This window comes from Eleutherodactylus coqui, chromosome 11 (assembly GCF_035609145.1).
Source record: "Eleutherodactylus coqui strain aEleCoq1 chromosome 11, aEleCoq1.hap1, whole genome shotgun sequence".
In the NCBI taxonomy this organism is placed as follows: domain Eukaryota; kingdom Metazoa; phylum Chordata; class Amphibia; order Anura; family Eleutherodactylidae; genus Eleutherodactylus; species Eleutherodactylus coqui.
In genome coordinates, this window is record NC_089847.1 from 112,056,760 (window position 1) to 112,070,701 (window position 13,942).

Here is a 13,942-nt window from a genome sequence, read left to right on the forward strand (position 1 = left end):
ATAGCGGGGCTGTTGGCCATTGTATCTGGTTGTAGTCCTTGGGATTGGTACCTGTTCAACATGACCGTATGAGGGCTTGTTTTTTTGCGTGGCGAACTGTAGTTTTTATCGGTGCCATTTTTGTGTACATAGACTATATTGTAAAACTTTTTTTTTTTTTTTTTTTTATGAGAACGGAGAAAAAACACATCAATTCTGCCATAGATTTTATTTTTTTACAGCGTTAAAGGGGTTGTCTCGCGGCAGCAAGTGGGGTTATACACTTCTGTATGGCCATATTAATGCACTTTGTAATGTACATCGTGCATTAAATATGAGCCATACAGAAGTTATTCACTTACCTGCTCCGTTGCTAGCGTCCCCGTCTCCATGGATCCGTCTAATTCTGATGTCTTCTGGCGTTTTTAGACGCGCTTGCGCAGTCCAGTCTTCTGCCTGTTGAATGGGGCCGCTCGTGTCGGAGAGCTGGTCCTCGTAGCTCCGCCCCGTCACGTGTGCCGATTCCAGCCAATCAGGAGGCTGGAATCGGCAATAGAATGCACAGAGCCCACGGTGCACCATGGGAGAAGACCCGCGGTGCACCATGGAAGAAAACCGCAGTGCATCCCTGGGAAAGGACCGGCGGCCATGTTAGGGAGAGGATTTTTATAACTCCATATTTCGTCGGACCGGTGAGTAGCAAGCGGTTTAAAAACCGCTTTACTTTTGCTATTTTATTTTTAAGTTTTTCCACATTTCTGCAATAAAAACCCTTTTTTGGAATTTTTTTCTAAATCGCTGCATTTAAAGTCCTTTTTACCTTTTTTATTTTTCCATGGACTGAGCTCTGTGAGGGCTTATTTTTTGCGAGACGAGCTGTAGTTTTTATCGATGCCATTTTGGGGAATATATACGGCTTTTTTGATCACTTATATTGCATTTTTTGGGAGGCAATACCATTTTGGGAGTTTTTTTAGCGTTTTTTTAATGCTTTTTGCCATGCAGAATAAAAAGCGTGTTCAACTTATTGTACAAGTTGTTACGGACGCGCAGAAGCCAAATATGTGACAAAAAATTACAGAAACTCCTGGGCAGATCCGGCTAAAAAAAAAGCCAGTGCACGGGCGGCACTTTTTCTTCCATCGGAAAGCGGGCAGACCCTATTCTAGTCAACGGGGTCCATTTGGCTCTGGTCAGTTCCGTCCAGAGATAGAACCATTCAGCCGCGGGGATTCCCAGCAGGAAAGCGGAATCCCCAGTGCAGATGTGAAAACCACCGTAAGGGTCCTTACACGGAACGACTGCAAAGTTTAAGCGCCCAACAGTTGTCCCAACTGCCCTGTGCTTCCGTGCGATAATCTCCCGCTGAAGAACGGCGGCGTGTGCCGGAGATCGCTTCCGCTCGCCTCCAGATTAAACAGGTCAACTATCTGCATGGCTTTATGCCTGGATAAACTAGACAAAAGATGAGCGAACAAATCTCCATAACCAGTCCCCCATGGGAAAACCTAACAAAGAAGCTGATGCGTGCCTCTCTCCACCGGTTCCCGGCAGCCACTCCGGGATTCCACTGTGCTGTTTTGTTTACAGGCTGCAGTGACTTGCTGTAAATCTGCTGCTGCAGCCAATGCCTGAGCTCCGTCATTGGCTGCAGCAGCCAGTTTACAGGAGGGCACGGGCCAACTGTGAACATGACGTCGGAGAAAAGAATCGGCGCCGCCAGCTACGGACGTGTGGGGAGAGGCGAGTATCTGCTGCTTTAGGTTCTGCCATGGGGACCCTTTTGGGAATTAAAAAAATAAATAAAAATTTTATATATAATTTTTATATTTTTTTAATATTTCAGACAACCCCTTTAACTGAACGATAACCTATCTGTGTAAAAAGGCCTTAAGCTGCTATCAAAAACATCTGGCAGCAGCTTGTTTCTAGGTAAAAACGGAGGGATTGGGCGTTGAACCTCAACATCATCTGTCGGAGAGTCTGAAGGCCCCGATACTCATCAGATAGTCGGCCGATGCATCTGAAGTCGTCAGGGGGCTTTTCCCTAACGTGTGTGGAGGACCTTTTGGTTGCCGGTAGCGTCATGACTTCCATGTGTAGCGGGGCTGGGGAAATCCTCAGAATTCTGTTTTTCTGAAGCGTCAGTACTGATGGACCTCGCTGGCCTCCCTTTTTTCTACCTCGTTTTGCTTCCGTTTTCTCGTCGGCAAGAACATCACCGCGGTCTACACAACCCTTGCCATCAAAAATGCCGGCGAGAACTCCAGATGGAAGATGAAAGGAAGTGTGGCTAGAGCCGTACTTATCAGGTGGTGGCCAAATGTTTGTCTCTATAGCCAGTCATGATTTTAGCACTTGGACATTTTTCCATCCTTGTAGACCAGGGGTGTCAAACTTATTTTCACCGAGGGCCACATCAGCCTTATGGTTGCCTTCAAAGGGCCGTTTTTAATTGTACGACTGTATAGTAAAACTGAACCCCACAGCGGCCCGATTGGTAATAAGGTCCTCTATAGTGGCCATATATATATATATATATATATATATATATATATATAGACAGACGCACACTATCATGCACACATATAACAGACGCGCACTTCTGCATTTTTATACACATTTTTATACTTGCCTGCATCCAATGTGGTCCCGCTGGCATGTGTAGCGGCTGCTCTCAGTCCTTCTTGGGCCCCTGATGTCTTTCAGGCCTGCAGCCATAAACAGAGGAAGGGCCTGTGAGGGGAGGTCAGCGCTGACCAGGCTCTCACCCTGCAGCTCCTCCTCCTCAGCGTCGCTCTCGTGTTCTCTGCACTCTTTTTCCCTCCTCCGCGGCCGTTGTCAGTCTGCTATCGGCACTCCTCTATTACTGTCTGCACTAGACAGTACAAGCCGATAGAAGATCGCCTACTGACAGCAGCACAGAGGTGAGGGAACTTGCTGCACAGCCGGCGGGCCACAGAAAATGAGGTGGCAGGCCTTGTGTTTGACACCTGTGTTGCAGATGATACTCCACTGAGCCAGATTTCCCCCCCCCCCCCCCCCCCCCTCACTTATTGCCTATCGGACTCCTCCGACCTGCGTGAGCTCACACTTGCCTATCTCGGTTTCTTATCTTTTTTTGTTAACCAAGTGAACAATTTAATCCGTCTGTCTTAAGATCTCAAGCGTTTCTCAAGGTATTATTTTCTTTGTTTATGAAGCCAATCGTGGTCATAAAATAATGGCGCTGGTTAAGTCCGTGAAGTCAGTTTTAAACTGTTCCCCCACCCCCCAAATCCAAGTGCCTCGGTGCCTTTTGTGAATCATTGAAAAGCCCCGTCTTGTGAAGGCTTCCTGCGAGAGCGGCTGTCGCTGCTTTATAAGCCTTGGCCGCCTGCCACACGGTATGAGCTCATGAACATCCACATTCACTGTCATAAGCAGTTGGGATTTTTTTTTTTTATTGACTATAATGAGCCATACTTTACAGTTTTATTGTGCGGCGCATTTGAAGCGCGGCCAGAATCGCGTGCGCCGCTGCTATTTTCAGCGTTTATGCCTCATTTCTTCCAGATGGAGGTCTTCAGAAACCGGTTTATGCCTTCTACTCAGCAATTGGCAGAATGGTTTCAGAGACTATTGTCTGCACCGTGCGTGGCCCCTAGATTGGAGGTCTTCGGCATTGTAGTCACGCCGCTACTACTGCGGTCCTTGTTTTTTTTTGTACGGCAGAGTAAACTCTATGGGAGATGAAGTCGAGTCACTTGGGAAATCGCATTAGAAAGATTTAATTTGGATGGTAAAAATATTGGTAGCTTACATGTGAGTTTTTTTTCACTATATGCTTGGCACAGCGCCGTACGTTATATAGCTGCTGTGACTGGTACTGCAACTCGGTCCAGGCTCACATGGGCAGATTTGTTGTGCATATTCTGCGATCGGCACCCGTGCAGACATTAAAAGGCGCGGACTTTCGCTCAGACTCGTGGATAGGAATTACGGTTTCCGCGAGGGGAATAAAAATCACAGCATGCTTTTTTTTGGCATGTTTTCCGTGCAAACGGCCCCCATTGCAGTCATTGAATGCGAGTCTTCCGTCACCCATAACACAATGAACATTGCTTATGAGCGGCAGAACCGCCCGCTACTTCAATAGAAAAACCAGATAAAGGCGAGAGAGACCGTCTTACTTCCGTGCAGACGATACACTGTGTGTAGCGTATGTCCGCAGAAAAACACGCGCATCCACGATCATTCGCCATTAATTTCCACGGACAATCACAGGCCTTCCGCTGCAGAAATCCGCATGCGGAATCCGACCCATTCATGCGAGCCCGGCCTCAGACGGAGTCCACACGGGGCTGAATGGTTGCAGAGTTGCCTCGGCCAAAATCTGACTCAAAGCCGGCACCGTTCTGTGTTGATTTTTGGCGCGGGTTTTATCGCATATTTTTGTGCGAAATTCGCCCCCTCATTGAGAAGAGGTGAATCCTGCAGCAGAATTTCCGTGGAGAAACTGAAGACGATTCCGCGGCAAATCCCCCTCATGCGAACTCGCCTAAAAGGGTTTTTCCAGGCAGCGCCTGCTGAGATACACCGGCACTGGAGTGGAAGTGCTGCTCCGACCTATGTGTAGTGCCTGGCGCTCGTATTTACGGGGGCAGTGATTTTAATGAGAGCTGCACCTGCAATTACGATTGCCGGCCACTACACATGGGTCGGAGCAGTGCTTCTGCTCTAACCATGGTGTATCCTGGCGGGCGCTGCCTGGGGTGACCATTTAATGTCAGCTGAGTGATTCCCAATCTGGGTGCAGTGACCTACCTGGGTGCAGCGGCACCCTGCTTGGGAATAGCGGACCTATCAGAATTGATCATTTTTGTAGCGCTGTTGGATCCTAAGAACGTCGTACCACACTATATACATATATATTGGCGGCGTACGCTACTTCCATCACAGGTAGGAGTGTCGTGGTGAATTTCACGTTTTCTGTGCATTTGGTCTTATTAAGAAATGCAGCAAAGTCCTGACTGCTCTTCTGCACTTGTCTCCACAGTCTGAGCTATGGAGCCGGACATCCTTCTCATTCAGAAACGGAGCTCCTACACCGACAGACCTATGCAGCCACTCATCAGCTCCCTGGATATGCCACCACTCACCATCCTACAGGTAAGTGCATGCTACCGACAGAGGACTATATATCCCATCATTGATCCCTACATCGCAGGCAGATAGTGCAACGTAGGGACCTGACGGATCTACTTTAAGGGTGCGTTCACACAACTCTGGTCCGCTGTGGATTTTGTTGCAGATCTGCAGCAGACTACACCCCTTACGTTTTAATTAAATTGAAAGGGTGAAATCTGCACCAAAATCCGCGACAGACTAGAGGTGAACAAGTAGACTGACTGGTGTTCTAATCTCCTAAAAAGGTTTTGTGTAAAATGTCTTGTTGGTTTCAGGCTTATCTGGCATCTTTGACACCGGCCTTCACGTGGCCGGTGGGAACACTACAGAAGCATCCGTGATGAACTTTCTATCTGCAATAGAGTCTCGGACAGCTCAGGCAGCGTCATCGGGCACCACCCTCCTGCCGCAGTTCAGGGCTCCATCATGGCAAACTGGTAATAGCAACTCAGAACTTTATTACTACTAGATCTCTGTACACATGACTTTCATGGCCGGCAGTCTAAGGCCTCCTATCCACGGGCGATATGTCACTGCGTTATCTGCGGTGATAATCCGCCTGCCGGTAATGCAGTGAACGCTTTCCATAGACTAAACTATGGAAAGCGCAGCCCGACGTCCATGAGCGGAGAATCCTAGCGATTTTCCGCTCGCAGGATTCAAATCGCGGCATGCTGCAATGAGCCTATCTAGCAGGTAGGCTCACCGCAGGGACCTGTCACGTCTTCCCTGCGGCGGAGTATCGCCCGTGGACAGGGGGCCTTATACTTCTCATACTGTAGCAGGATGAGTCTAAAGGGCCCCATGCACATTAGGCAAAGGTCGGTCAAACTTACAAACTGCGGAGGGACCAGCTGACTATCGTGTGTGTGTGTGTGTGTGCGTGTGCGTGTGCGTGTGCGTGTGCGTGTGCGTGTGCGTATGTATATGTATGTGTATATAAAAAAATGTTTTGTTTTTTTTTTTTCACGCATACCATAGTCAGCTGGCTCTCTCTTTCCTTTCAGTTAGGGAGTAGAGTGTGTGTGTGGGGTGGGGTTTGAATTTCAAGGCTTGATCCTTTTGCTCCCCCCTGATATAAGCTGTCAACAGTTATCTGCTAGCGGCTTTTTCACCCTATTGAAAGCATATCAACACTCGACCGAACTGATTGTTCTTATGTAATAAAAAGTCAGGTGAAGTAGCTGTAGTCCGAACAAGCCTTCGCCGACAGCTATTGAAGGTGTATGGGTGCCTTAAGTGAAAACACATTTACTATTGGGGTATATGGACATCACGTTGGGGGTTTCCTACTCAGAACTGCCCTCTACAAACCAGAATAAAGAGTGGCTCTGAATGATTGGCTCATGTTTAGAAAAACTTGAGCCAACCTTGTGTTACACACACAGCCGGTGATCTGGATTGCTTCCATGTAATACTGTATTTCCCCTGTAGCAAATGCCTGTCTGGCTATGGCTTTCCCCAGCAAAGTCCACTGTTTGCCCCAACTCCCACATCCCAGCAATCAGCTGATTGCCCTGCCGCCTACGGTTTAAGAGGCGGCGTCTGATGAGACGAACCCTTTAAGCAGTGATGGTAGAAGCAGAGGACAAGTGTGACCCTCTCTGTAAATATTCCAGATGCTCATAACGCACCTGTTCACTTCTCCAGTATCTTCTAGCCTTTTAGGAAAACTCTTGCACAAGGCGTACATTTCTAGTGGACATCCTAATTGCTACCATTAAACACAGTGTTACAACTTATTAAGGAACTTGTATTGCACAATTGCGTGGCCGCTCTAACTCTTGTCTTGCTGTTTCCAGGCATGCATTCCTCGACAGCGACAGAACTGTTCGTTACTGGAGCTTTGCAAACCTCTGGAACATTTCCAACATCTGCGCTCTCAGCCTATCAGCACCCAAATACATTCAGCTCTAGAAACTTTGCCACAACTCCATCTTTAACGCTTCAAGATGGGACTTTCAGCGCTGCCACAAATGGTCTCCTTTCTCCTCATGACCCTTTGCTACAGATCAAGACATCACAGACTCCTACTGCCTTGACGTTCGAACGTCTTGGTAGCGCTGTGCTAAGTACCGGCATACCGCAGTCCTCAACATATCGGTCTGCCCAGGAATCCGCACCACATCTCTTACAGCCCCAGTTCAGTTTGTTGCCATCAGCGCTCGGTGGGACCCAGCAGACCGCTCAGCCATACAGTTCGTCAGTGTTTACCGGCTCGACCGCCTCCATCGAAAGAGCACTTCAGAGGGAATGTAGTGTTATAAAACACCATCAGAGGCCTTCTAGTACGCAATCCGTACAGGCACAGCTATCTGGTACTCAGCATTCCTTAACGAATTATCTAACAAGTGCAACTGGGGCTGCTTTGCAGGACACATCAAGACAGTCCGCTCTGTTATGTGCTCCTCTTGGAGCTCTTACTCAGGTGAGCAATGGTGGACCGGTACAGAAAACCCCTCAAGTTTCTGTGGAGTTATCTCAATCTTACCCATCTGTCATACCATCCCCTGGTTTTCCCCCCTCTTCTACAAAAGCAAAAAACTGTCCCACAAAGGCACCCCCCAGGTCATCCAAAACCCCCAAATCTCAGAGTGTAGCGTCTCCTGGGCAGACCCAAAGTTATATAAAGTCTTCTCAGAACCAGAGTTCTGTCATTTCAAGCCAAGCACAAGCCTTCTCCACAGCACAGCTTAGTAGCCTCTTACCTGTAAGCCAGTCCCCTAGCTATGTTTCGACACAGTCCCCCAACCTGCCATCTGCTAGTCAATCGCAAGTTTTTTCAACAATCAAGTCTGAAAAGCTGCCTCCTTTATACAAACCACTGACTGTCTTCTCTAGCCAATCACCAACCATAACTTCCGGCAGCCAAACACTAAGCTACTCGACGGATCAGCCGCTGACGCTGTCTTCGGTTTCGAGCGAGAACTACTCCGATCAAACAAGAGATTTGTCTTCAGCTAACCAGACTCAAAGTTATTCTTCCAGTAACACTCAGGGTTTAACTCCAGTCAGTCAATCACAAGTTAGCTATTCATCTCAATCACAGGTGATGTCACCAGTAAGTCCTTCAGAAAGTTATAATTCAGGACAGAACCTACCACTATCATCCCCATCTCTTTCCTTTTCGGCTTCCTCTCGTGGTCAGACTTTGCCCACCTCGAGTCCTACTCAAAATTACATTTCTATGCATTCTTCCCAGTCTACTCAAGACTCCACCTCCCCGCAGTCTCAAAAGTTTTTGCCAACCGTCCCCACGTCTTCTTTTTCATCCCCTCCTCACTCGCAGGCATTGCAAAATAGTAGAACGACTGCAGACTCCAAGTCCTACGTAAAGAGGAAGTCTGAAACCAACCTGTACGCAAGCGTAAAGCAGGAGGAGAAATATCAGATGCCGGATTTGCAAGCGTTACAACAACAAACCAATATCGAATCTTCTACTCAAGGACTAAACGATGGGGAAATGAGTACTCAAGAGACGGCTTACAGCGTTTCCAAGGCTGATGACCGATACTCTCAAAGTGTTATCAAAAGCAATTCTCGTCTGGAAGACCAAGTTCTTGGCCTTCAAGGGCCTAAAAAAGATGAACGAATGATGAGCCCCGTTGGGCACATGTCTCAGCATGTTGGCCATATGAACAGTGCTGGGGGCCAGGATGCTAAAAATTCAACAGACTTGATACAACCCACACAAGTTAGTGCTAAGGACTTGAGTCAACACAACATGTTACACAAAGTGCACGAAACAAAGCTTCCGGAGCAGCCAAGCACGTCCCCCCAGCTCCAAGCCGTTTTGAGGCACCCTCAACATTTACAGCTACAAGGCACGCAGGTACTTCTGGATTCAGACTTGCAAATGTTTCAACAGTCCATTTTGCAATCCAACTTGGGGCAAGCAAAGGCACCCGCATCAATGCAGCGAATTCAAAGTCCTCAACAGGTAGCGCCGCAGTTCCTTCAGATGGATGGACACATTATCCAGAGCAATGGAGGGCAGCCTCAACCGTCCCTCCACTCTCAAAGCTCCGACGTCATAAAAATGGACACCTCCGACGGGAAGCATTTGCAACAGCACTTGCAGCCTAAAGACTTTGGCCAGAGACCACGGATAGACTCGAAGAATCAGTTTGAGTCTTTGAACCCAATGTGTTTTACAGAGTCCATGTTGCTCAGCGATGAAAGGAACTTTTTGTCTCATGTTGATGACATTTTAGCCGCTACAGCTGCTCAAGAGTTTGCCAAGTCTTCTAGTGAGGATAACTTGTCTGTCAAACCAGATGATTCGAAGTCGCGTTTTCAGTCCCTGAATATAAGGAACACACCCCCAAACTTTACACCCCCAAAGCAGCAGCCGAATCTAAACACCCTTTCGTTAAATGGTGGCCAAACAGCAATAAACCTTTCCACTGTTTCTACAACTCATTCCAAAAACTCAAGTCTTGATCAAAATCAGATTCAGCCTTTAGAGCAAGACTTGCCAAGCGGTATGGGTTCACCGGTGCTAGGGACCAGTCAGGATGACCATGAGAAGAATTCTGAAATGGGTAAGAAGAATGAATCGAAAGACACTAATGACGTAGGGGGAGATATCGGAGATTCAGAATTCTTGGCCAGTACAAAAAACCTCAACGATGAGAATGCTGCATCCGATGGAGACTTTATCATGAACACAGATGAAAATGCAGCGGTCTCCGGACAGGTTCAAGTCCAGCACTTGTCCAAGACTGATCCTCAAGCTGGTAGCAGCTCTAGTGGCCAAATGGAAGAAGACTGCCAAGATTTAGCCCAAGATGGCCTTCAAAAGATCAAGGGAAAAGATAAAATGCCAATAAAACACTTTACAGAAGATGAAAACGCAAACCTCAAGCAAGCTAAACGGAATGTACAAATGAAAAGGCCATTGTCTAAAGGCCCCGACGCGGGGATGCAGTACTCCTCACACGTTTCTGAGGGCTATTACGATAGCTATCAGCACCAAGAACGGATGAGGCAGAAGATCAAGGAGGTGGAGGAGAAGCAACCAGAAGTTAAATCTGGTTTCATTGCATCATTCTTGGACTTTTTAAAGACTGGACCAAAACAGCAGTTTTCAGCTCCTGCCGTGCGTGTACCAAATCGAATCAGGAGGCCATGTACCCCGGTAATAAAGACCCCTTGTCCCGGCCCACCTCCTCAGCTTCAGCCGGCAGGTGCTGAGGTGGGTAGCTCTCCTAAAAAGACTGAGGAGGAGTTTAAGAAAAACCTGGAGGCTTTGCCTTCTTTTTCGTCTGATGATGATGATTCTGTTGGAGGCAATAATGATCTTCAGAAAAGCATCACCACAGCGTTGTCCGCCTTAGATGAGAACGGGGATAAAAAGAATAAAGCAGGTGAGTGTTTGAGCTCGATGTGTTACGTTTTATCAAAGACTCAGCTTTTCATAGCCATTAATGGAAATATATTTAAAGGGGTTGGGCCTCTAAATATAGTTATTCCCTATCCACAGAATAGAGCTACGAGGATGAACTAATAAAGATTTAAGACTTGACTCCAAAAAGATGGCAGTGCTTGTAAAAAAAAAATATATATATATATATACATACACACACACATACATACAGTGGTCCCTCAGCTTGCGAGCTTCTTGACTTTCAAGCAGTCACACTCACGAATTTTTGCTCAGATTTAAGAGCAAAAACTCTGGTTACGAGCCTGCTCGCAAGTCAAGAAGCTTGGAAGTTGAGGCTTGGGGAAGGGGGGGGGGTCCTAATACACACCGACGGCGTTCCGGTCCTCACAATGGTCTGCGGCGCTACTGCAGGGTGCCACATCCTCCTCCCTGCCGACAGAGCATTTCTTCCTGGAAGCGGCACTTGAATACCCCGCCTCTAGCAAGCTGATGCTCTGATTGGTTAATCCAGCGCTGGCTTTCATTGACTGACGCAGCGGTGGATTAACCAATCAGAGCATTAGCTTGCTGGAGGCGGGGTATTAAAGCTCTGTTGGCGTGGAGGAGGACGCGGTAGCCTGCAGCAGCGCCTCTGACCATCTCGAGGACCGGAATGCCAGCAGTAGGGAAGTATTGATGTGGGTTTTTGTATTTTTATTTTTTTATATATGTAGTGTAGTTAGTTTCCCCATTGAAATGAATTGTAACGCCATTAATCTGGAACACGTTAATGGCGTTTCGATGTATTTCAATGGGGGAAAAGTGGTTTAACATAAGAGTGTTTTGGGTTAAGAGCTCCGTCACAGAACGAATTACTCGTATGCCAAGGCACTACTGTATATAAAAAAAGGTAATGGACAAAGGGAAAGGAACATGGCGAGTGTCCGACCACTGAGACCCACACTGATCCCAAGCTTGGCTATCTCAAAGGGATGCATGGATTGGTGGACACGCATGTGGAATAGCACTTTGTGTCAGCGGGACTGTTGGTAGATGGAGAACAAGCACTCGGCTATCTCCTGCAGTCCCATTGAACAGAATAGTGTGCGGGCACCCATGCGTGACCACCCCCCGCATTCATTCGAGGCCCTTCCCTATTTAAAACAAGCATTTAAAAAGCTGTGAGATGAAGGCCTAAAGCAATAATACTTTGGTTCCCAACATAGATTGTAAATGTTCATTTCAGCTGCATTGTCCTAATGACTTTAAGCTTGTTTAATTATTTTTCTGACTCGTTGGGCTGTTACTACTTCAGCTCTGTTCTTTATACAGCCGCACTGCTCTTTCAGGCAGACTTCTATACGTTCCCCCTAAACTGGAGCATACACTGCTGGTTTCCATGAAATCACCATTGATTTTTACAGGCATCCTATTACTTGATGGCCTTTTATAAAGGACTCGTGGATTATATTTTAGTTCGTATCCACATTGAATCTCAGTGCTTTATTAAGCATTTGAACACTGATCAGTCAGTCCAGCGTAGGGCTCATTCACATTGGTGTATCTGGGCTGTGTCATATGCAATCCTGAAAGCCCATTGATTTACATTGGGCCGTTCAGACCTGCTTTTTTCACACGTGTGAAAAAAAACACAACATGGCATGTTCTGTTTTGGTGCGCATTATAGGATGTGGATGCATACAATATGCAATAAATGCACATTTTACATGCGCATTTGCTGTGTATTACACCGACAATATATGCCCAAATGAGTGAGCGCTTAAGCAATGTATAACTTTCTAATATCCTTTTTGGTTTCAATTATTTTGCTCTTTTTTTAACAGCTTTACTTGAAAACGTTCCTGCTTTCACTATAAGAACTTGTGATGTATACCCAGGCCCCTTGGCACTTGACCCCACCACAGGGTTGACTTATTCTCAACTCCCTTAATGTCGCAAGATGGAGCCTAAGGCCTCATTCCACAGCTGGGGCTGATTCCGACTGCGAAATATCGCAGCAGATCCACCGCGAGTGTCTGGGCTAGGACAGTGCAGCACCTGACATGCCGGCGCTGGGCTGTAACACGGATTTTCGCGATACTTCTGCAGTGCTCACTGTGGAAGTATCGCGGAACAGATGGCTTCCATTGACTGCAATGGAAGCCATCTGTGTGGTTTTTTTATTGCCGCCCCCCTCCCGCACAAAATAGAACATACCGTGATTCTCCCCCGCGAGCAGAAAGTCGCAGTTGATTTCCGCTCGTGGCCAGGGGAGAATCGTTTAACATTGCATGTCAATAGATGGACATTGCTGCGGAATTTGCGGCGGGTGTCTGACCACAAAATAAAAAAAGGTAATAGGGAAAGAGACATTCAATATACATACAAGACAGTTAACCCTTTGCAATCCATTTATTTTTCTCATCCATTCTCCCCAGCTCCAAATAAATTGGAGCTGGTGAGAATGGATGAGAAAAATACATTTCCCCTGCACCCTCCTGAACTGACAGAGTTCAGGAGGGTGCAGGTGCTCACTGCACCGTGGGGGGGCCTGCTTACCTGTCCGGCGTCTTCCGCATTCTCCCTTCTGCCTCCCGACTCGGCGATCATGTGACCGCTGGGGTCAGGTGGCACCCGGCGGTCACATGATCACCGGCCTGAATCTCTCTGCATTACATAGCTCTAATTGAGCGCTATGTAATGTGTAAAGGAGAAGGCAGAAAGGGTTGAAAACCCTTTCTGCCTTCTCCTCGGGGGTTCTTGATGAGGATCAGTGCAGGAGTCCATCTGCACCCGATGTGTCTGATGATTGGGTGCAGATGGACTCCTGCACTGCAGTGTCGGGCCTGTCCCGACATCGGAGCTGTGGAGGAAAATGATGATGTCTGGGCAGGCCCGACATTGGATTGGAAAGGGTTAAAGCAATTAAAAGGTATACAAATATAAATATTCTTACGGACTAGAACTGTGCAAAGCTGGTTAACAAGGGGGCACACTTGGGGGATGGACAATTCCTTTTTAGAAGCTAACAATTTGGGGTTTGTGGCTCTAGAGTCTTAAAGGCTCCTTAAACCACATCCGGGAGAGGACTGCTAAGTGTGCGACAAACTCCAAGATGGAGATACAATTCAACTTCAACTAGATTTCCCCAGGAGGTAAACTGTGACGCCATATTTTATCAGTCCATAGACCCCAAATACCAGAGGTTGTTGGTCCATAGGATATGCGCTCTAGCCTGTTCTTGTTGGTATAGGACGGTGAAAGTGTACGTGTTGTGTTGAGCAGTACTTCACGAACCTGAAGATATACTTATCTTAGGAAGTTCACATCTTGAAGGGGTCAGACTAATTTTAGTGACACGAGGCGACCAACACAATATTGGCCAGATGGTTTTGGTGATCTATCGGATTCGCGTAAAATCAGCAG

The 13,942-nt window shown here is 47.2% G+C and overlaps 1 protein-coding gene across 1 annotated transcript in view; it reads left to right on the forward strand.

Moving 5' to 3' along the window:
* The window catches only part of QSER1 (glutamine and serine rich 1), a 51,341-nt gene that overhangs the window by 22,934 nt on the left and 14,465 nt on the right, over window positions 1–13,942 (forward strand). Inside the window, exons 2-4 of the mRNA XM_066583246.1 lie at window positions 5,018–5,130; window positions 5,424–5,585; window positions 6,951–10,517. Of these exons, the coding sequence (XP_066439343.1) occupies window positions 5,018–5,130; window positions 5,424–5,585; window positions 6,951–10,517 (3,842 nt within the window). The remainder of the gene's footprint in view (window positions 1–5,017; window positions 5,131–5,423; window positions 5,586–6,950; window positions 10,518–13,942) is intronic.